Source organism: Chaetodon auriga, chromosome 5, assembly GCF_051107435.1.
Source record: "Chaetodon auriga isolate fChaAug3 chromosome 5, fChaAug3.hap1, whole genome shotgun sequence".
Lineage (NCBI taxonomy): Eukaryota > Metazoa > Chordata > Actinopteri > Chaetodontiformes > Chaetodontidae > Chaetodon > Chaetodon auriga.
The window spans coordinates 29,247,243-29,268,593 of record NC_135078.1 but is presented as its reverse complement, the minus strand read 5'-3'; the positions used below and the strand labels follow the sequence as shown (position 1 = coordinate 29,268,593).

General features: G+C 48.7%; 1 protein-coding gene across 4 annotated transcripts in view; it reads left to right on the top strand.

Moving 5' to 3' along the window:
• Nucleotides 1-21,351, top strand: part of grin1b (glutamate receptor, ionotropic, N-methyl D-aspartate 1b) — a 63,204-nt gene that overhangs the window by 26,304 nt on the left and 15,549 nt on the right. For all 4 annotated transcript variants that reach the window (XM_076730589.1, XM_076730591.1, XM_076730592.1 and 1 more), the window contains 13 exons: nucleotides 566-740; nucleotides 2,037-2,187; nucleotides 2,590-2,676; nucleotides 3,667-3,802; nucleotides 3,905-4,032; nucleotides 5,956-6,120; nucleotides 7,964-8,082; nucleotides 8,430-8,542; nucleotides 8,661-8,809; nucleotides 10,084-10,241; nucleotides 10,373-10,534; nucleotides 10,881-10,990; nucleotides 12,031-12,176. In XM_076730589.1, the coding sequence (XP_076586704.1) occupies nucleotides 566-740; nucleotides 2,037-2,187; nucleotides 2,590-2,676; nucleotides 3,667-3,802; nucleotides 3,905-4,032; nucleotides 5,956-6,120; nucleotides 7,964-8,082; nucleotides 8,430-8,542; nucleotides 8,661-8,809; nucleotides 10,084-10,241; nucleotides 10,373-10,534; nucleotides 10,881-10,990; nucleotides 12,031-12,176 (1,799 nt within the window). The remainder of the gene's footprint in view (nucleotides 1-565; nucleotides 741-2,036; nucleotides 2,188-2,589; nucleotides 2,677-3,666; nucleotides 3,803-3,904; nucleotides 4,033-5,955; nucleotides 6,121-7,963; nucleotides 8,083-8,429; nucleotides 8,543-8,660; nucleotides 8,810-10,083; nucleotides 10,242-10,372; nucleotides 10,535-10,880; nucleotides 10,991-12,030; nucleotides 12,177-21,351) is intronic.

Genomic DNA, 21,351 nt, shown 5'->3' with positions numbered 1-21,351 from the left:
CGAGCCATTATCAAAACCAGGACCTGGATGACAGAGAGCCTTCACAGACGTTTCAGGAGGACGTTTAAATGTGACGTGTCTCTGTGGGAATGTTGACGGCCAGGTGTTGTCAGTCTGCTGGAGGACAGATGTGGACTCTCTTTGTTGCAGTGAGACAAGTTTCTGCTGAAGGAGAACAACAGACACAGTTCATAACGTCTCAGTGAGGCTCGTTCTGTCCTGAGAGACAAACGGCTGTGATTCTCAGAGTGAACTCCCAGCATGCACTTTGGTATTACCGAACACTGACCTGACGCCTGAAGCCCTGCGTGTGCGTGTGTGTGTGTGTTTAAATTACACTGAAGCACTCTTTTAGATACATCTGTGAAATTAATTTAAAGTGTGAGAGTTTTTAATTACCGTGTGTGTGAATGAGGGCGCTTTTCATTCTGCAGCCTATTTAACTTCCTGCTGTGTGTGTGTGTGTGTGTGTGTGTGTGTGTGTGTGTGTGTGACTTCTCTCTGCTGTGTGTGTGTGTGTGTGCGTGCATGCGTGTGATTCTTGTGTGTGTTGTGTGTGTTGCAGGCCTGTTGGGCCTCCAGCTGATTAACGGTAAGAACGAGTCGGCGCACATAGCGGACGCCGTGGCGGTGGTGGCTCAGTCTCTGCAGGAGCTCTTTGAGAAGGAGAACATCACGGAGCCTCCGCGGGGCTGCGTGGGGAACACCAACATCTGGAGGACGGGGCCCCTCTTCAAACGGTCGGTACCTCCACGGCCCCGCAAACTCTTTGATTTACTGTCACAGGAAGATGTCCTTACTTTAAGCTGAGGTGAGCGTCCTCGCACTCGGCTGAGGTCACTGAGGTCAGGCTAAGAAAGAAGATGGAAGCTGAAATAATGCGTCATGGTTATCGATCAGCTGATGTTTATCAGTCATCATCAGTCCTTTTAGACACTGACGCGACGTCGGCGTTGCTTTGATCTGCTCTGGATTCACTGTGTGACTTCACATGGAAGTGAGCAGAATGTGAATATTTCATCAGGAATGTTTGTTGTAATTATGTCATTTCTGTTCATTTATTTCCCAAATTAAGAACAAATTTCTATCACGGCAGCCAGTTTACATGCAGTAAGCAGAAAGAACACACACAGAGTAAGTTCCTTTTAGAACACATGGAAATATTACTGTTCTGTCCACGTGACAAACCAACATGTTTCCATTTTGATAGGAGAAGCGTCTCCAGACGAGTGTTCAGACTCTCACGCTCACTGCTGAGCTGCGTCACTGTGCTGTCAGACTTCACAGGTGAAGGCTTCATCAAGCCTCTCAAAGGTCCAGTGAGGAGGACTCACACCTGTGGGCACGAATGTGATGTGATGTTCACAGTTAGGTTTTCATCAGAATGAGTGTTTATGAGCTCCTCTTCACAGAGCCCGCCATATTACACCGCCACCTTTCTACAGGAGCCCTGAAAGGACACGAGAGTCTCTGCCGAGGCCGGCAGCTCAGGTTACTCCACCCACACCTCGTAATGTGGCTCTGCTAGCCTCCGCCTGCTGACGAGGTCAGGTGCAGGTTTCTGACGGGGAGGGGGGAGCTGTGATGTAAGAGGTTCAGCTGTGCCGTAAGCCAATCAGGATGACACAGTGACAGCAGCTACAGCTGCCTCCACAGGTCAGGTATACACACATACCCAAATATTTAAAGGAGTTCAGGTAAAACACGAAAGGAATACGAAGCAAGGCATGAAAATATCGAGTGAAACCCCTGGAGGTGCTATCAGGAATGAGGGCCGTGCAGGTGATGTGTGGTAATGTGCATTGAAAACCTCTTTCAGTATATAAATACGAAACTTTTCCAGGTACAAAGAGGTAGCAGACAGAGTGAGTACATGGAAATACGCCTTTCTGTCTGTGGTCCAGTATCACAGACAGTCCCACAGCAGCAGCATCATGTGACCACGACGACTCCTCTTTAAAGTCAAAGGAATGACAAAAAAAAATGATTTCCACTGACCAAACGCTGACTCTGCTGCTCTCTCATTGGCTCTCCAGGGTGCTGATGTCATCGAAGTACCCTGACGGTCTGACGGGACGGATCGAGTTTAACGACGATGGCGACCGACGCTTCGCCACCTACAGCATCCTGAACTACCAACAGAAGCCAGGTCGCCTCGTCCAGGTCGGAGTCTTCAACGGATCACAGGTACAGTACACCTGGTCACACCTGGTCACACCTGGTCACACCGGGTCACACCTGGTCATGCCAGGTCACGCCTGGTCACAGTGCTCTAAGGAAAGACACTATCCAGCTGCATCATGGGAAACGTAGGATCTGTGTCTGTGGACTGAATGTCAGGCTGTCTCCACCTCTGCTAACTCACTGCAGTACTGAAAGTGTGTGTGTGTGTGTGTGTGTGTGTGTGTGTGTGTGTGTGTGTGTTAGTCTCCTGCCTCTTTAACTATTGATGGACAGATGCAGTATTGATGCTGTCATTTAGTCAGTTTGTCACAGTGAGACAAGCCTGAAACAACATAACAACCTGTGTGTGTGTGTGTGTGTGTGTGTGTGTGTGTGTGTGTGTGTGTGTGTGTGTGTGTGTTCCAGGTTGTGATGAACCCTCAGAGGAAGATCATCTGGCCTGGAGGAGAGACAGAGAAACCAGTGGGATACCAGATGTCGACCAAGCTGAAGGTAGTGCTGGACTCAGTCTGTCCTCTATGTGGACAGACACAAATCAAACAGCAGAGATTAGAAGAGGGTAAAGACAAACCCGAGTCTGAAGAACTGCTTCTAAAGGTGTCCACACGTCTGACGTCCAAAGTTTAGGAACCACAACCTCAAAGTCCCCTTCAGGTTCAGCAAACCTGATCTAGAGGTTAACCTGGTCTAAAGGTCTGCAGCAGCATTCTGGACCAAATCATTCAGGGATGTTCTGATGAGGCTGAGGACGAGCAAATGAGACAAGACGGGTCGGGACACAATGAGCTGGGGTCAGAACCAGGTCCAGAATCAGAGCCTGGTCCAGAGTCAGAGCCTGGTCCAGAGTCAGAACCAGGTCCAGAGTCGGTGCCTGGTCTAGAGTCAGAACCAGGTCTAGAGTCCAAGCCTGGTCCAGGGTCAGAGCCTGGTCCAGGTCTTTGAAGCGGACAGTCTTCCTGTATTGTGGACTTACAGTTGAGTTTCACCTCATCAAGCGTCCAAAGGGAAACAGAACAGAACCAGAATCAAACGAGACGTTTAATGATAGAACTTTGTTCGTCCTGAGGGACACAGACCAGGACCACGTCAGACCACCTCCACATGGTCCAATCTGGACACAACCTGGACGTCCCAAAACACAGATTAGGACAGTCTGAACGAGCTGCACCAACAGTCCAACCCTCTAATACCTGAGAGACAGGTGTGAATGTGCTGAACTCACCTGTACAGCCACTGCTGCAAGTAAGTGTGCGTGTGTGTGTGTGTGTGTGTGTGTGTCTGTGTGTGTGTGTCTGTGTGTGTGTGTGTGTGTATCTGTGTGTGTGTGTCTGTGTGTGTGTGTGTGTGTATCTGTGTGTGTGTGTGTGTGTCTGTGTGTGTGTGTGTGTGTGTGTGTCTGTGTGTGTGTGTGTGTGTATCTGTGTGTGTGTGTGTGTGTCTGTGTGTGTGTGTGTGTGTGCGTGTGTGTGTGTGTGTGTTCAGATCGTGACGATTCATCAGGAGCCGTTTGTTTACGTGAAGCCAACCAAGGCTGATGGGACGTGTAAAGAGGAGTACACCGTCAACGGAGTGCTGATCAAGAAGGTGATCTGTACTGGACCCAACGGGACCATCCCAGGTACGTACACACACACACACACGCGCACACACACACACACACACACACACACACACAGACACACACCTCATACACACGTTGACAGTGTGTGTGTGTCTCCAGGTCAGCCCACCGTCCCTCAGTGTTGCTATGGTTTCTGCATCGACCTGCTCATCAAGCTGGCGATGAGCATGAACTTCACCTACGAGGTTCACCTGGTGGCTGATGGGAAATTTGGTACACAGGAGCGTGTAAGTATTTGTGTGTGTGTGTGTGTGTGTGTGTGTGTGTGTGTGTGTGTGTGCGCGCACATGTAATTACAGCTGAACGCACTGATTGAGTCTGTCTCAGTGTGGGTTAGTGATGATGACGAGGCTGTGGCCTTCGTCTCATGAACACATGAAACTGACGTCTGATCTCCATCACGTGTCCATCGTTTGACCTGTGACATCATCACTTTGCGTCTCTTCTTCTGTGGTGGTGTAACCTGCCGTTGGTCTCTGTCAGTGAATCGTCGTCTCTGTTAATCTTCGTCTTCTGATGATGTCACTGCGACTCTTCTTCTCTGACCTGATTCAACGCCAGCACGTCGCTGAGGCTTGTTGCCATGGCGACCACCGGTCTGTCCCTGCCTCTGACTTTGTCGAGGACGAGAGACACTCAGTCATTACTCTCTCTCTCTCTCTGTCTGTCTGTCTGTGCTGCTCTCTTAGCAGCTCCACATCACAGTGTCTCACTTCCTCCATCACCTGTCCTCCATTTTCACTCCCTGCAGTCTGTCTCCTTCTCCTCCTCCTCCCTCCTCCTCCTCCTCCTCCTCTTCTTCCTTCTCCTTCTCCTCCTCCTCTTCCTCCTCTTCCTTCTCCTCCTCCTCTTCCTCCTCCTCTTCCTCTTCCTTCTCTTTCTCCTCCTCCTCCTCTTCCTGCTCCTCTTCCTCTTCCTTCTCTTTCTCCTCCTCCTCCTCTTCCTCCTCCTCTTCCTCTTCCTTCTCTTTCTCCTCCTCCTCCTCTTCCTGCTCCTTCTCCTCCTCCTCTTCCTCCTGCTCCTGCTCTTCCTTCTCCTTCTCCTCCTCCTCCTCCTCCTCTTCCTTCTCCTTCTCCTTCTCCTCCTCTTCCTCCTCCTCTTCCTTCCTCTTCTCCTCCTCCTGCTCCTCTTCCTTCTCCTTCTCCTTCTCCTCCTCTCCCTTCTCCTTCTCCTCCTCCTCCTCCTCCTCCTCTTCCTTCTCCTTCTCCTTCTCCTCCTCTTCCTCCTCCTCTTCCTTCCTCTTCTCCTCCTCCTGCTCCTCTTCCTTCTCCTTCTCCTTCTCCTCCTCTCCCTTCTCCTTCTCCTCCTCCTCCTCCTCTTCCTTCTCCTTCTCTTCCTCCTCCTCCTCCTCCTCCTCTTCCTTCTCCTTCTCCTCCTCTTCCTCCTCCTCTTCCTTCCCCTTCTCCTCCTCCTGCTCCTCCTCCTCTTCCTTCTCCTTCTCTTCCTCCTCCTCCTCCTCTTCCTTCTCCTTCTCCCTCTCCTCCTCTTCCTCCTCCTCTTCCTTCTCCTTCTCCTCCTCCTGCTCCTCCTCCTCTTCCTTCTCCTCCTCTTCCTCCTCCTCTTCCTTCCCCTTCTCCTCCTCCTGCTCCTCCTCCTCTTCCTTCTCCTTCTCCTCCTCCTCCTCTTCCTTCTCCTTCTCCCTCTCCTCCTCTTCCTCCTCCTCTTCCTTCCCCGTCTCCTCCTCCTCCTCTTCCTTCTCCTTCTCCTCCTCCTGCTCCTCCTCCTCTTCCTTCTCCTTCTCTTCCTCCTCCTCCTCCTCTTCCTTCTCCTTCTCCCTCTCCTCCTCTTCCTCCTCCTCTTCCTTCTCCTTCTCCTCCTCCTGCTCCTCCTCCTCTTCCTTCTCCTTCTCCTCCTCTTCCTCCTCCTCTTCCTTCCCCTTCTCCTCCTCCTGCTCCTCCTCCTCTTCCTTCTCCTTCTCTTCCTCCTCCTCCTCCTCTTCCTTCTCCTTCTCCCTCTCCTCCTCCTCCTCCTCCTCCTCTTCCTTCTCCTTCTCCTCCTCCTGCTCCTCCTCCTCTTCCTTCTCCTTGTGTTTTAGTTGAAATCAGATGACAGGTTTGTTGATGGGCGAAGGTTCAGCGTGTTGAATAAAAAGTCATCAGTGACCTCCTCTGTCCTCTGTCCTCTGTCCTCTGTCCTCCGTGCTCCTGCAGGTGAACAACAGTAATAAGAAGGAGTGGAACGGGATGATGGGGGAGCTGCTGGGAGGTCTGGCAGACATGATCGTCGCCCCCCTCACCATCAACAACGAGCGCGCTCAGTACATCGAGTTCTCCAAACCCTTCAAATATCAGGGCCTCACCATCCTCGTCAAGAAGGTGAGCCGCGCCTCCTCCGTGTCCGCTGTCTCTGGATGTGTCCCAGCGTCCACTGGTCCAGCTCCTGCAGGTGGACTCAGGAGGCAACGCCAACATCTTCATGGTCATCATCACACACCTTCATCCTCTGGTCCAAATCAGAGGAGTTAGTGACCAAAATCCAAACCAACCAACAGCTTCACTGAGAACCACATGAGAGCTTTCTCTCCTCTCATTGGTTAGTCTGCAAGGGGAGGGGACTGGTTATACTGGGACAGAGAGGCTGAGGGGACTGGTTATACTGGGACAGAGAGGCTGAGGGGACTGGCTATACTGGGACAGAGAGGCTGAGGGGACTGGCTATACTGGGACAGAGAGGCTGAGGGGACTGGTTATACTGGGGCAGAGAGGCTAAGGGGACTGGTTATACTGGGACAGAGAGGCTAAGGGGACTGGCTATACTGGGACAGAGAGGCTGAGGGGACTGGTTATACTGGGACAGAGAGGCTGAGGGGACTGGTTATACTGGGACAGAGAGGCTGAGGGGACTGGTTATACTGAGGCAGAGAGGCTGAGGGGACTGGTTATACTGGGACAGAGAGGCTGAGGGGACTGGTTATACTGGGACAGAGAGGCTGAGGGGACTGGCTATACTGGGACAGAGAGGCTGAGGGGACTGGCTATACTGGGACAGAGAGGCGGAGGGGACTGGTTACACTGGTTTTATATTTTATTACCAGTCTGAGTGTGTGTCCTCTCTGGGTGGTTCTGGTGGACGTTCCCTGAGGAGGACTGCTGTATGTTTGTGACTGGTAATCTCAGTTGGTCCCTCTGTGGAGACGGAACATGTTGCTGGTGTGGACGTTATTTGCTCCTCTCGCAGTGTGCCTGACCTTTAATGGAATTGTTTGCTGGAGGACTGGGAGGCGTTCCGTCCCTCCAGATGAGACATGTAGAGCATGTTCTGGACCCCGGGTCTCCTTCCAGTTGGATGGAGCTCAGGAGGACCCTGATCAGATGCTGAAGCTCCTCAGCCGGCTCCCCTCAGGAAACTCATCTCAGCTGCTTCTACCTGTGGTCTCAGTCTCAGTCACTGCCCAGAGCTCCTGAGACCTAAAGCAGAGATCAGCTGATCAAAGCTCCTGAGGTGAGACCTAAAGCAGAGATCAGCTGATCAAAGCTCCTGAGGTGAGACCTAAAGCAGAGATCAGCTGATCAAAGCTCCTAAAGCAGAGATCAGCTGATCCGCCCAGAGCTTCTCTCTCTCGGGTCCAGTGCAGCAGCTGCACGCTGTGCCTGCTGAAGGTTTAAAGCACACAGCAGAGGAGAAAGAGTCCATTAGTGTGAGTGATGGACTCAAACAGACCTGGTGTGGCTGTCTGAACCTCCTCCTCCTCCACCTCCTCCTGCTCTGAACAGTATTTTGGGATGTTTTAGGTCACAGTGACCCAGTTAACAGCCGTCCATCGGCTGCACAGCGGCAGGAAACAGGTCGATAGTTTCCGTCAGACCGCCTCGACACGTCTGGTCCAGGATCAGGTCTGGAGGTCGTGGGCCTGTCAGCTGACTGAGTGGAGCGGTGAGCAGCTGTCGTCCCTCTGCAGGACGTTTCCTCCCGACAACAAACACGTCGAGGGTTGTGATGCCGCTTTAATGAATGAGTGTTGATCTGTGGAGGCTGCAGACTGAGCGCACGCGACGCCGGCTCGTAGGGCCAGAGAGGGTTTATTTCTGCCTTCAACACATTGATTTCATTTGTTCACCCTTCAGACCAGAACCAGCTGGTTGACTTCCTGTGGATGGCCTCAGCACAGTGCCGTCTGTCCTACATGATGGTGTGTGTCTGTGTCGCTTGTGTTTTTAGGAAATCCCTCGCAGCACTCTGGATTCATTCATGCAGCCGTTCCAGAGCACACTGTGGCTGTTAGTCGGTCTGTCGGTCCACGTGGTGGCAGTGATGCTTTACCTATTAGACCGGTTCAGGTAAGCACATGATCTGATGTCAGACATCACAGCACAGCGCAGTGTTACAACACGACCGGCTGTTAGAGCAGCTCATGAAACCAATACTGATCAATACAGTGTTACACAGCATGTCACACACAGTACAACACCGTATGACACTGCAGCACATAACACGATACAAGATGGAGTACAGTAAAGTGAAATATGACACAGTGCAACTCAAAGGTCAGACCTCTGACGTGAGAATTGATTTCTCCATATTTACCTGTATAAATTGTGGTGAAGTCTCTTTGTGACCAGTATGACCATTTACAGCTACCAGCTGACAGATGAAAATCAGCGTCATGTTAAATGTGCCTCTGCAGCCCGTTTGGAAGGTTTAAAGTGAACAGTGAAGAAGAAGAAGAAGACGCCCTCACCCTGTCCTCCGCCATGTGGTTCTCATGGGGAGTACTGCTGAACTCTGGGATAGGAGAAGGTTGGTGTTCCTCCAATCAGACACACCCTGTCCTACAGTCCCTCCCACCACACAGTAATAACAGTAATGTGTGTGTGTGTGTGTGTGTGTGTGTGTGTGTGTGTGTGTGTGTGTGCAGGAGCTCCCAGGAGTTTCTCAGCCAGGATTCTGGGTATGGTGTGGGCAGGCTTTGCTATGATCATTGTAGCGTCATATACTGCCAACCTGGCAGCCTTCCTTGTGTTGGACCGGCCTGAGGAGCGCATCACTGGCATCAATGACCCCAGGGTGAGACCCGTGACCGCTGTGGATCCACTCACTCACTACTGTCACACTCAGTAGACACACTCTTTTCACTGCTGACACTTCGGTCTTTGAGCATTTCCATCGACGGCGACGGTCTGTGCTGGTCTGATGTAGACACAGACTGAGGAGATCACAGATGTTGGCTGATGCCTGACAGGTGCCAGTCCATTCAGAGCTTTAGTCTCACTGGCAACCAGTGAAGAGAGGCCAGTACACCAGTACAGGGACAGGTAAACCAGTAAGGATTCTCACTGCTGCAGGCAATGAAGCTGAGCTGGGGAAGAGGGGGAGGAGGGACTGTATTAGTCGGAGTCCTACGTGTAGTCTGGCTACACCCGACCAAGAGACGGCGAGAGTTTCTGGCGGTGTGATCTTTAATCTGACACGACGACCATCGTCAAAGACCAAACATGGTGAAGTCTGATCCCGGCATGGATCAGGAGCAGCTGCTTAAAAAAGAGACAGAAGATGGTGTTTCACTTGGTTTGTGTGTCATCAGCATAGAAACGATCAGCGATATAAGAGTTTCTAAATGGACCGCAGGGTTAGGGGGAGGAAATATTCATAGAATGAAAAAGAAACGGGTCCTGAGACGGAGCCTGGAGCTACACCACAGCAGAGATCAGCACTTCTGATGGAGTGACTCTCATTGTTTGACATGTTCTCCCCCTGCTGGCTGTGTAGTGTCAGTGATTCCTACTGCAGATAATCATTAAACGTAGCTGAAGTCGCTGAGTCGACCCTCATTCTGTCATTCTTTCTTCTACTTTTTAACATGACTCAAAAAACTCAGAACTAACTGAAGGAAAGAAAGAGTCCTGATGCACTGATGAGGTCACTTCTTTTCCTGGAGAAAAACACAAGAACAAATGACACAAAAACAAAACAAAGAAGGAGGAAGTAGCCTTTGTAACTATAATCCTGCAACCTGAGCTTGTGAAGACACTGTACGGAGGAGGAAGTAAGTCAGCTAACTAACACACAGGTATGCTAGCTTCTTAAACGTAGTTACTACTGTCACTGAAAAATCAGGATATTAATATAATTATGAAGTGTTTGTTTGCCTTGATGGACAGAGCATCAGACACAGAGATGGGCGGGGACAGGGAGAGACCACCGGAAACGCTGGGTACCCCACTAACTCTCTGAATCTGCTCCGGTGACCCACAGGACACATTGATATGATTCTTGGTTCATTGAGGACTTGATCCCTTGTTCACTTTGGACCCTGTGTTCTGTCCTGTACTTGTTTTTAGCTGCGTAACCCTTCAGATAAGTTCATCTACGCCACAGTGAAGCAGAGTTCGGTGGATATCTACTTCAGACGGCAGGTGGAGCTGAGCACCATGTACCGGCACATGGAGAAACACAACTACGAGAGCGCTGCTGAGGCCATCCAGGCCGTCAGAGACAAGTAGGCTCTTCGTCAGTCAGCTGTACCTCAGAGGTGTAATGTGATACTGTAGACTGCTGCCGTCCACCTGCATCTATTGATCGCACCTCACACATACCTGATCTTCTCCTCCACCCTCCTCCCCTCCATAGTAAGCTTCATGCCTTCATCTGGGACAGCGCTGTGTTGGAGTTCGAGGCGTCGCAGAAGTGCGATCTGGTGACGACAGGAGAGCTGTTCTTCCGCTCTGGATTCGGGATTGGAATGAGGAAAGACAGTCCATGGAAACAGAACGTTTCTCTGGCTATTCTGAGGTAAGAAAAGCTCCCGAGCTAATCTACAGATACCCTACTGGAGCCATACTGGAGCTTTATGAAACCCTACTGATACCCTCTGATACCCTGCTGATGAGCTTCTGATACCTACTGAATCCCCTCTAATGTCCCTCTAACACATTTTAACACCCTGCTGATACCCTGCTGATACCCTGCTGATACCCTATTGACGCCCTGTTGACACCCCTCTGATACCCTCTGGTACCCCTCTGATACCCTCATCAGACTGCTGCATATTTAACCTGACTTGCTGGTATAAACTTGGACGTACTCGGTGTACTCGTTGTGTGTTGATGTGTCAGTGTGTTTCGTTGTCTCTCCTCAGCTCTCATGAAAATGGCTTCATGGAGGATCTGGACAAGACGTGGGTTCGATACCAGGAGTGTGACTCCAGGAGCAACGCCCCCGCTACACTCACTTTCGAGAACATGGCAGGTAGGAAACAGACCTACAGACAGGTGTGGGACTAAAACCGGTTCTCCTGTGTGGATATTTAAGATGATGGGTAGCTTTTAGATCTCACACAGACTTAATCCAGAGAGTTAATTTCACAGATTATCAAACAGCATTTCTCTCTTTGTTTCAGGCAGACTAGAAGGATGGACTAGAAAGAAATTATTGCCGATCCATTGATTTATTGATTTATTAACAGACGGTCAGTGATGGAGTCTGTAGCTGCAGCATCATCTGGTTCAGCACAGATGTTCAGTCGTGTGTTGTCTGCATTGAAACATACTTTGTGCTCTGTAATGACGCCACCCAGTGGCAGCATGTGGAGTGACAACAGTGATGGACCAATGAGCTCCCTGCAACCCCAAAACAGACGTCATGAGTTCATCAGAGTGGTTTTACTGCAGCTCTTTTGAAGGCGTCAGGGAAGATGCCTCCATGTAGACGTGTACTTATAATCTTCAGGTCCTGATGAATTTTCCCACGGTTACATCTTACATCGGCAGATATTTTGGGATATATTTGCTCTGTATAACAGTGCACAATAACACCAACTCAAATGCAAGCCGTACTGATCACATCTCACATTTTTCCTGTTTTCATGTGCAATCGTCATTTTTGAATGAGTACATATGAGTAAATAAGGGTGTACGTATTGCATATATTGTAAATTCCATAGGGTATATAACACTGTGCAATATTTTCTTGTCTTCTTGTCCTCTGACTTCTTGCACTCTGTCCTGTTGCTGCTGTAACATGTGAATTTCCCCCCATTGTGGGATAAATAAAGTCTATCTTATCTTATCTTATCTTATCTTATCTTATCTTATCTAATCTTATTTGGAGATACGTATAAATATGAGAAAAATATCCATATTAATATCCCAACTGATTTCACAGCTGCAGTGTGCAGTTCTTCTGCAGCGGGTTTAAAATTTGACATTTCGACGTCTCAAAGAGGTTTTAAAAAGCACTAAATGTACCTGATCAAAGTGTACAGATCTGACCTCACCTGTCCTTCTCAGGTGTGTTCATGCTGGTTGCCGGTGGCATCGTTGCCGGGATCTTCCTCATCTTTATTGAGATCGCCTACAAACGACACAAAGACGCTCGAAGGAAACAGATGCAGCTCGCCTTCGCTGCTGTGAACGTCTGGAGGAAGAACCTGCAGGTACCAGACTCTGCTTCACTGTACTCTGCAGTACTCTGCAGTACTCTGCAGTACTCTGCAGTACTCTGCTTCACTGTACTCTGCAGTACTCTGCAGTACTCTGCAGTACTCTGCTTCACTGTACTCTGCAGTACTCTGCAGTACTCTGCAGTACTCTGCTTCACTGTACTCTGCAGTACTCTGCAGTACTCTGCAGTACTCTGCTTCACTGTACTCTGCAGTACTCTGCAGTACTCTGCTGTACTCTGCTTCACTGTACTCTGCAGTACTCTGCAGTACTCTGCAGTACTCTGCTTCACTGTACTCTGCTGTACTCTGCTGTACTCTGCAGTACTCTGCTTCACTGTACTCTGCAGTACTCTGCAGTACTCTGCTGTACTCTGCTGTACTCTGCTGTCCACTGTAGTACTCTGCAGTACTCTGCTTCACTGTACTCTGCAGTACTCTGCAGTACTCTGCAGTACTCTGCTGTACTCTGCTTCACTGTACTCTGCAGTACTCTGCAGTACTCTGCTTCACTGTACTCTGCAGTACTCTGCTGTACTCTGCAGTACTCTGCTGTACTCTGCTGTACTCTGCTGTCCACTGTAGTACTCTGCTGTACTCTGCTGTCCACTGTAGTACTCTGCTGTACTCTGCAGTACTCTGCTGTACTCTGCTGTACTCTGCTGTCCACTGTAGTACTCTGCTGTACTCTGCAGTACTCTGCTGTACTCTGCAGTACTCTGCTGTCCACTGCAGTACTCTGCTGTACTCTGCAGTACTCTGCTGTCCACTGCAGTACTCTGCTGTACTCTGCAGTACTCTGCTGTAACCTTGTGTGTACTCACCCCCCTGCTGCTCTTGGCTTTCTTTGAAGTCTTGCGTTAGATTGGACGGACCGAGCGTTTGGACGTCGTTCTGGAGACGCTGTTGTCGGCGGGGTCTGAGCGTCAGAGCATCACCGTTCACCGTCATGAAATACTTGTTGCTGCTCATATTTGACGATGTGGTAACAGCACAGCAGAGCTTCCACCGGGTGCGTCTCCGTGACTCCGTGACGTCTCTGAGCGTTTTTCAGATTTTGCTGATTTGGTCGTTTGATATTTGTGCTTCTGTCGCGGATCAGCACGCTTCTTAGTGAAATGGTTTCTTTTTGGTCTGTTTTCATCGTGTTTATTGTCGATGTACGATCAGGAGTCTGAACAGGATGTTGTGTTTCTCCACGCGGCTCCTGCGTCGGACTTCCCGTCTGGCTCGATCTGACGCGTCGTCCATCAAACTGGTATTCTCAGCAGAGCAGGAGGCTTCTCGGGCGGAGAGGCCGGAGGCCTGCAACCATTGTCGAGGTGGCTGCGATCAGCTCTGCGTCGCGGACGTTACGTCAACGTCATGTGGACGTTACGAGGATGTTCTGTGCGCGGGGAGTTCAGGGGTAAGCAGCTGAAAGGGTAAAGCATCAAAGCTCAGGCTGAGTGAGCGCCACTGACACAGTTCAGGTTTAAGCTGTTTAAGTCCAGTTTGATGAATGAAGGAACGAGCTGATTTTCCGGAGCGGGAAAAGCCGAGGATGAGATGAAGGAACATGCAAACACACCAACGAGCTGATCTGACAGCAGCTCTGACGGCAGCCGGCTTCTTCTCACCTCCGGATGAAATAAACAGCAGAAACGACTGAACGTGTCTGTTTGTCCTTCGGTCCTCAGACAGAAGACGTCAACTGCAAACCGAGAGAAGAAAGACGAAACACGTCGTCCACACCTGAACGGGATGAATTACGACTTTTTACTTTTAAAGATACTCTTGATTGAATTCAAACACAACATTTAATTTGATGGCAGATAAAACTGGTGAACAGAACAAATACAAACGGACTAAAAACAAGACCCGACTTCTTTTACAGACGCAATAAAACGACTTTCTCCAGATAGAAAAGAGGATCAGAAACACCTGCAGCTGAAATCATGATAATACTGATGGTATTTGTCCGGTTTGCTGCCTGTTCAGACGCTCCGACAGAAACACTTGTGTTGTTACTCAGATCGTTCTTCAGGACCTTCAGGACACGACGCACTGAAGCATGATGGGAAAACCGACACAAGGTGTTTTTACAGGACTGTTTGTGTCCTCGGGGATTCATGTTCACTCAGTCTGCTGCTCCACACGTCAGAGGAGAGAGCTCAGCGAGGCGTCACCTCCTCAGCCACGAACATGGAGCTTCAGCCGGCTGCAGGTTTGGTTTCCACAGCAGAGAAACAACAAAGCGAAGCTTCGTCCTTTCTGCACGCACGAGCTTTTACTTCAACGTGGCAAAAAATCGTATGAGGATAAAAACACAAACAAAGGAGTCGTTTTAGTTTCTTTATGTTAAAAAAAGCGTCACTTTCCACAGAAACTGAATAGAAATGAAGATGGAATGGAGCGGATGGAGTCACTGTCGTGGTGTCAGAGTGCAGGTGCAGAAGGAATTTACCTGAACAGGTGACGCTCTGCTCGTCACCGCTCAGTGGACTCTGTTCAAACAAACATGGTCAAACCTCCACCCTCACCTCCAAGAAGTTCAGTCGTCGTACTTTAAAGCAGCGGTCCCCAACTTTTTTCACAAAGCAATATTTTGACGGACCGGCACCGAAACGAATCCGATCAAATAATTGAAACTCACCATTCTGCTGAAAGCGGCGGCTGTATCGGTGGGAGCCCTGCGCTTGTTTCCCTCCAATGAGAAGGCTTCAGTGCCTCGTTTGTCGCCGCACGTCACGCAGAGCGGCTCGCTGCCTGAGCATCGCCTGAAGCGATGAACCCGTATTTCAAGGACTGCTGATAACATGCAGCTTTCTTTTTCTTGGAAGTTGGAGGCTCTTCTTCTTCTGACTCATCATTTTGCCTTTCCCCCTTTCTGAAGAAGCTCTCCAAAGATGTTTGTTTCTTACTCATTTCTGCTCGTGGGCTTCCTTTTTTAATACCGCGTCACGTGACCGAGACGAGCGGTTTGACCTGTGTGCAGAGCCACGGGATGCACCTGATTTTCAAAATAAAACTTCTCTCAGACTGATGATCAATGAAATATTTTTTGTTCAGTCTCTCTGTGCGGCCTGTTACTGGTCCACGGACCGGGGGTTGGGGATCGCTGATGCAGTCATGCAGCATGTTGTCATATGAACAGACAGCTGTCAGCTCCTCAGTCCACTGAATCATTGTGTCACTTGTGTCATGTATGATTAAACAGTACATACGTGCCTCATGTGAGTCAGGTCTCTGATGTCAGATCTGAACAACACGACAGGAATCGGCTCAGACACTCAGACAGACAGTTCAGCGGTTCATATCAAACTTTAATGTGTTCTGCTGCTGTTCACTGATCTGAGATCAGCTGAGCGCAAAACACCCAGAGGGCCGACAGACGACACAGTACTACACAGCACAGTACTACGCAGTACTTCACAGTACTACACAGCACAGTACTTCACAGTACTACACAGCACAGTACTTCACAGTACTACAAAGCACAGTACTACGCAGTACTTCACAGTACTACACAGCACAGTACTACACAGTGCTACACAGCACAGTACTACACAGTACTGCAGAGCACTACACAGTACAATACTACACAGTACTACACAGTACTGCACAGCACAGTACTGCACAGTACCACACAGTACTGCACAGCACAGCACTACACACTACAATACTACACAGTACTACAAAGTACTGCAAAGAACAGTACTTCACAGCACTACACAGCACAGTACTGCACAGCTCAGTACTGCACAGTACCACACAGTACTACACAGCACAGTACTACACAGTACTACACAGTACTACACATCACAGTACTACACAGTACTTCACAGTACTACGCAGTACTTCACAGTACTACACAGCACAGTACTACACAGTACTTCACAGTACTACAAAGCACAGTACTACGCAGTACTTCACAGTACTACAAAGCACAGTACTACGCAGTACTTCACAGTACTACACAGCACAGTACTACACAGTACTTCACAGTACTACAAAGCACAGTACTACGCAGTACTTCACAGTACTACACAGCACAGTACTACACAGTGCTACACAGCACAGTACTACACAGTACTGCAGAGCACTACACAGTACAATACTACACAGTACTACACAGTACTGCACAGCACAGTACTGCACAGTACCACACAGTACTGCACAGCACAGCACTACACACTACAATATTACACAGTACTACAAAGTACTGCAAAGAACAGTACTTCACAGCACTACACAGCACAGTACTGCACAGCTCAGTACTGCACAGTACCACACAGTACTACACAGCACAGTACTACACAGTACTGCACAGCACAGCACTACACACTACAATACTACACAGTACTACACAATACTGCACAGCACAGTACTGCACAGCACTGAACAGCACAATACTGCACAGTACTACACAATACTGTACAGTACAGACAAGTGGTGCACCAGCAGAGAACCTTGTACCTCCTTGAAAATAACTGCTTGTCATTAAAGCGTCTGCTGCAGCTTCGGTGCTCATAAAAGATCAAATCAAACTTTATTGTTCTCTGTGGGGGAACAAAAACTGAACATCTGAGTGAGAAGAAGTCAAACTGAACAGATAAACAACATAAACTGAATGCAAATCCTTTTGACAGGATGCACCAATCAAAGCAAAAGAAAAAACACGGAGAAAACTCTTTGAAATGTTTCGGAAAACATAAATATAATGACATTAACAGTTAAATGGAACATGTTTTAAAAAGAAAGTCGAACACGCCATAAATTCAGAAGTGAGTTCCAGAAGTTTCCAGTTGGACAGTTGGACAGTTGGACAGGCTGTTTACTGTCTGAGTGTCCTCGTGCAGGAGAAGGAGCCATAAAACCCAGCTCTGTATGAAGGAGCCAGGCCATGAAGAGAGACTAAAACTGGAAATAAAGTCTGTAAATCATCTGCGAAGCTGTTAACGGCAGCAGGAAACGGCTGAGAGTCGACCTAGCTGAGGAGAGCAGAGTGTAGACGTGCTCCTTCTTCTTCTCTGCGTCTTTCTTCTGCAGCTAAAGTGAGACGAACACACACGACACGCAGGAACGACACGCCTCCCGCAGCAACTTAACGTCGCAGTGGAAAGGCGAGGTGGAGCGAGGAGAGTTGATTCTTATATCCTGAAAGACGTCTTGGCGTGTACCCTGCGTTCCAGTGGGTCTCGTCCAATGGGAAACAAGGATTTGGATTCAAGCCAAATATTACACTCAGGTGTGATTTGCGAGGCCTGATGGGGTCTTGGCAATATTCCTTTGTTGTGAGTTGTTTATCCGGCTGTTGGAGGTCTCAAAGCAGTTGATATCTGGGCCTGTAAGTGTTACTGAGGTGGATCAACGTATGCAGACTGAAGGGATTCAGATCAGTGACCACGGCAGGTGAAGCTCACCTGTCTCAGAGAAATAGATGCTGACCAAATGGGATTGAGTTATTAGTTTAGTTTAGTTATTTTCTCATCATAACAAGAAAAGATCGTATCGTTATGAAACAGCTTTCTCGTGATTCATTCTGAGCTCTTTTTTATATTAATGAGATACGAAGTCAAGAACAAGTATTGATTTTCTCCCTTCAGTGATTTCAGTGTGTTTCTGCTGCTAACAGGAGAAACGTATTGATCTGAGTGGGAACGCTGTGTAACTGCTGCATCGAAGAGTAGAAAATGTGAACAGAGCATCTCAGATATGCTGCTAACAGGAAGCTTTTCTCTGTTTGATAATGGCTCATCGTGCTAAGCTTCTTCAGAGAAACACAAGAAGCTGCATTCAAACACACAGAAGAAGAAACCTGCTCCGTTTCCTTCAATCACAGTCTTTGTTCCAGATGTTCTGCAGCCTCAACGGCAGCTGGACGGAAACACATTAATAATCATCTCGTCTCTGCCTGGATTAGCACTTCAAACGCTAGCCGCTAAAGGCTAACAGCTAGCAGAGGATGATTAGCACTTCAAACAGCCGTGTCTTAAGGCGAGGAGTTAGCAGAGCAGGATTAGCACATGAAACACTGCAGCTCTCTGAGAGCTGTGCGGGGAAACGCTGACGAACTGAACATTTGAACCTTTTTTTAGGCCGAATCTGTTCTGATTTTTACAGCGTGAAACCAAACACCTCTCAGACTGAGGAGTGAAATACAGGTCATTATTCCAGAGCAGCTGAGACTTAATGTCAAACATCAATGAACAGACTGTGATCACCTGATCTGATCCTCTCTGACACAAACTGACCTGAAAACAGCACAGAGTCAGTTATTTAATGCTCTTCCTCATCAGCTTCATTGATTTTTGTAAAACTCAACTCATGTTTGTCAACGCACAACTTCAAGGAATGTACTGATGTAACATACGGTCAGCAATTTCAATGAAAGACTCAGAGAATCTGGAGAAATCTCTGCATGTGAGACACAAGGTTGAAAACCAACACTGAAGGCCCGTGACCTTTGACCTCTCAGACAGCTCTGCATTAAAAACCAACACGATCATGTAAAGAGTATCACGACATGAGAATCAGGGAAGGAGCTCAGGAGACACAGAGGAAACGTGAGGGACAACTAGAGACAGGACAGCAGCTGAGACAGAACCAAACGTCCAGGCAGGTCAACACCTACGTGATGAGCTGAAACCTCCACCTTTCTCTGGCCTCCATCATACCAGAACAGCCGTTCATGGGACTACAGGACACGTCCAGTGACAGATCACAGCTTCATGACTCATCATTCAGGGCGTTACGTTAACGTCGGTGAAACGTGTAGACGTGGACATTCAGCAGGATAAAGACAACAGGAAGAAGATGAAAGTCCCCTCGGGGGGCCGCCAGAGAGCTGAAGGAGATGTGAAGTGAGATCTTTGTCTCCGACATCCATCCAGAATAAACCTCCAGAAATCCACTTTGAAACCAGAAACGATGCTGACAGCTCAGCTTTGGAGAGTTTGGACGCAGTTTGATTCCAGGACACGTCGGATTAACTGCTTTGAACCACCAGCATACAATGTGAGCTGCTGTCTGTTAGCTTGCTAGCTACCGTGAGCACGGCATGCACGGCCTTGTGTGAGTGCGGCGTCGCTCTCCGACTGTTAGCGCGTCGTATTTTTCCTTCTGCTGTTTGTTGAAGTCGACTGAAGCCTCAGTTTGTCGTTCTGTGGTCGTGTTCTTCTAGTTTTTATTGAAATGTGTGTGAGCTTCGGGACAGTCGAGTACAGCAGACAGGAGGTGTTTGAACGTGCTCGTATCCGGACACGCTGTCCCGACCTGCACAGCAGCAGCTCCGGGTAGTGGACAGCTGAGAGTGAGGAACAGGATCAGTGTTCCTGGGCTGCAGGCCAGCCTTCATGCTGTTACTTGTGTTTTCCATGTGATCCTGTTACTGATGATGCTCAGATCAAAGTCTTCCAGTGTTGCTGCTGATGGACTTTAATCTTTAATCAGTGTAGAAAGTGATCCAGAAAAAGGTTTGTGGGCCCTTTCATCTCTCAGGAACAGGCTGTCAGGGTGTACCAGTCTGGGTCTCTGGATCAAACCGCGATGAGTTCATGATCAATGTGTTTCACTGATTTTGTTTTCCATTAAACTGCTTGTGTTGACAGTTTTCAAGAATCCAAAGGGGGGCTGGGAGACTTGACCTTATTTTGTTCAGTAAAATCTGTTTTCCTACAGTTGTTTTCATGTAAAGGATTATAAGTCTAAGTGTACATACGGAAGCTGAGAAGGGCACTTACATTTTTGAATGTCGTTATCTTCAGATTACGAGTTCACTGTTTCGTTATCTTGAGAAAACAAGTATGGTTACTCCTTCTAACGTTTGTCAGAGCTCAGAGAGCCAGCAGCCGCTGATGACAACTGTAGGAAGTGATGGAAGATGAAATCGTCAATCAAGTTCCATCATTGATCAGCGCGTCACACTGCTCTCCACTCGAGGTCTGACATGAATGAGCCCCGACGGTCGTGACAGTGATATCGGCCTTTAGTTTCCTCAAGATAAATGAAGACATTTCCAGCAGAAAACCAGCTTTGTTGTCTCGAAATGACAAAAAATGAGCTCGTGATCTCGAGATCAGGCATTGAAGAAAGAATGAAATGTTGGGCCTGGAAAAGGTTCAGTCTGGTGGCATTGTGTGTTTTTCCTCTGATCGATCTCATGAACCGAACCTGAACACACACTCGTATCGTTGTGTGTGTTTGGAATAGAAAGTAAACAGGAGGCCAGTTTCTGCTGTAAGAGGCCGGACGAGCTGTGTGTACTTCTACTGTAATACTTCAAAATCAGGCTGCGTGAAGATCAACTACTTGTGCGATGACTTCAAGTGCACATCGTATCTGCAGGGGAATCATGACGCAACCACGGCAGCTTCCATCCTCATCAGCACAGCTGTGTACAGCACGCGCTGAACGCCTCGTGTGTCACTGCAGCCTGAAGGGTATTTATACACATTCTATACGTTCGCTGTACTCTGACTGAAAGGTGCACCTGCAGTGATTGCGTTTTGGACCGTGAGGGATGGACGAAACAACGCAGATTTCAAACTGTGACCTTTTGTGGTGAAATCACTTTTCATGAGATTTGTTGAAGAGAAGGAAAATACAGAATGATGCCAGACGGTCAGTGTTTCAGGCCTGAACTGTGAGGGGTCAAAGGTCAGACTCAGAATGTTATATGATGTTAGAGGTGAAACATCATGCTGACCATCATCCATGTGCTGCTGTGCCCCCCCAACCTGTTTTCCGTGCCCACACACACACACACACACACACACACACACACACACACAAACCTTCTTCTGTTCGTCCGTAGTAGTTGACGTCTCGTTATTTTGGGTTTTGTTGAACGTGCAGATTGTTGAACAGACCAATCAGAGCCCAGGTGTAGACGCAGGATGTAGACCTCTGAGGTGAAGCGATAAGCTCTCATGGACGCCGACACCTTCCTGGACTTTCTGTCTGCAGACAGGTCAGTCCTGAGCTTGGGATTCCCATCGGGCAGTAAATACCATGTTGGTGCTTCTGAGGTCTTTCCTTAAACCACACTGACCCTCAGCCAGCAGAACCCGGTGTAGAGAGATGGTTCAAAAGGATTCGGGCCTGCCGATTGCCCTTCCTCTTGTAGATATAGATTAAAGAGACATCCTTAAACTCCTGAGGACTCAGCACCTAATGTCGACAAAGA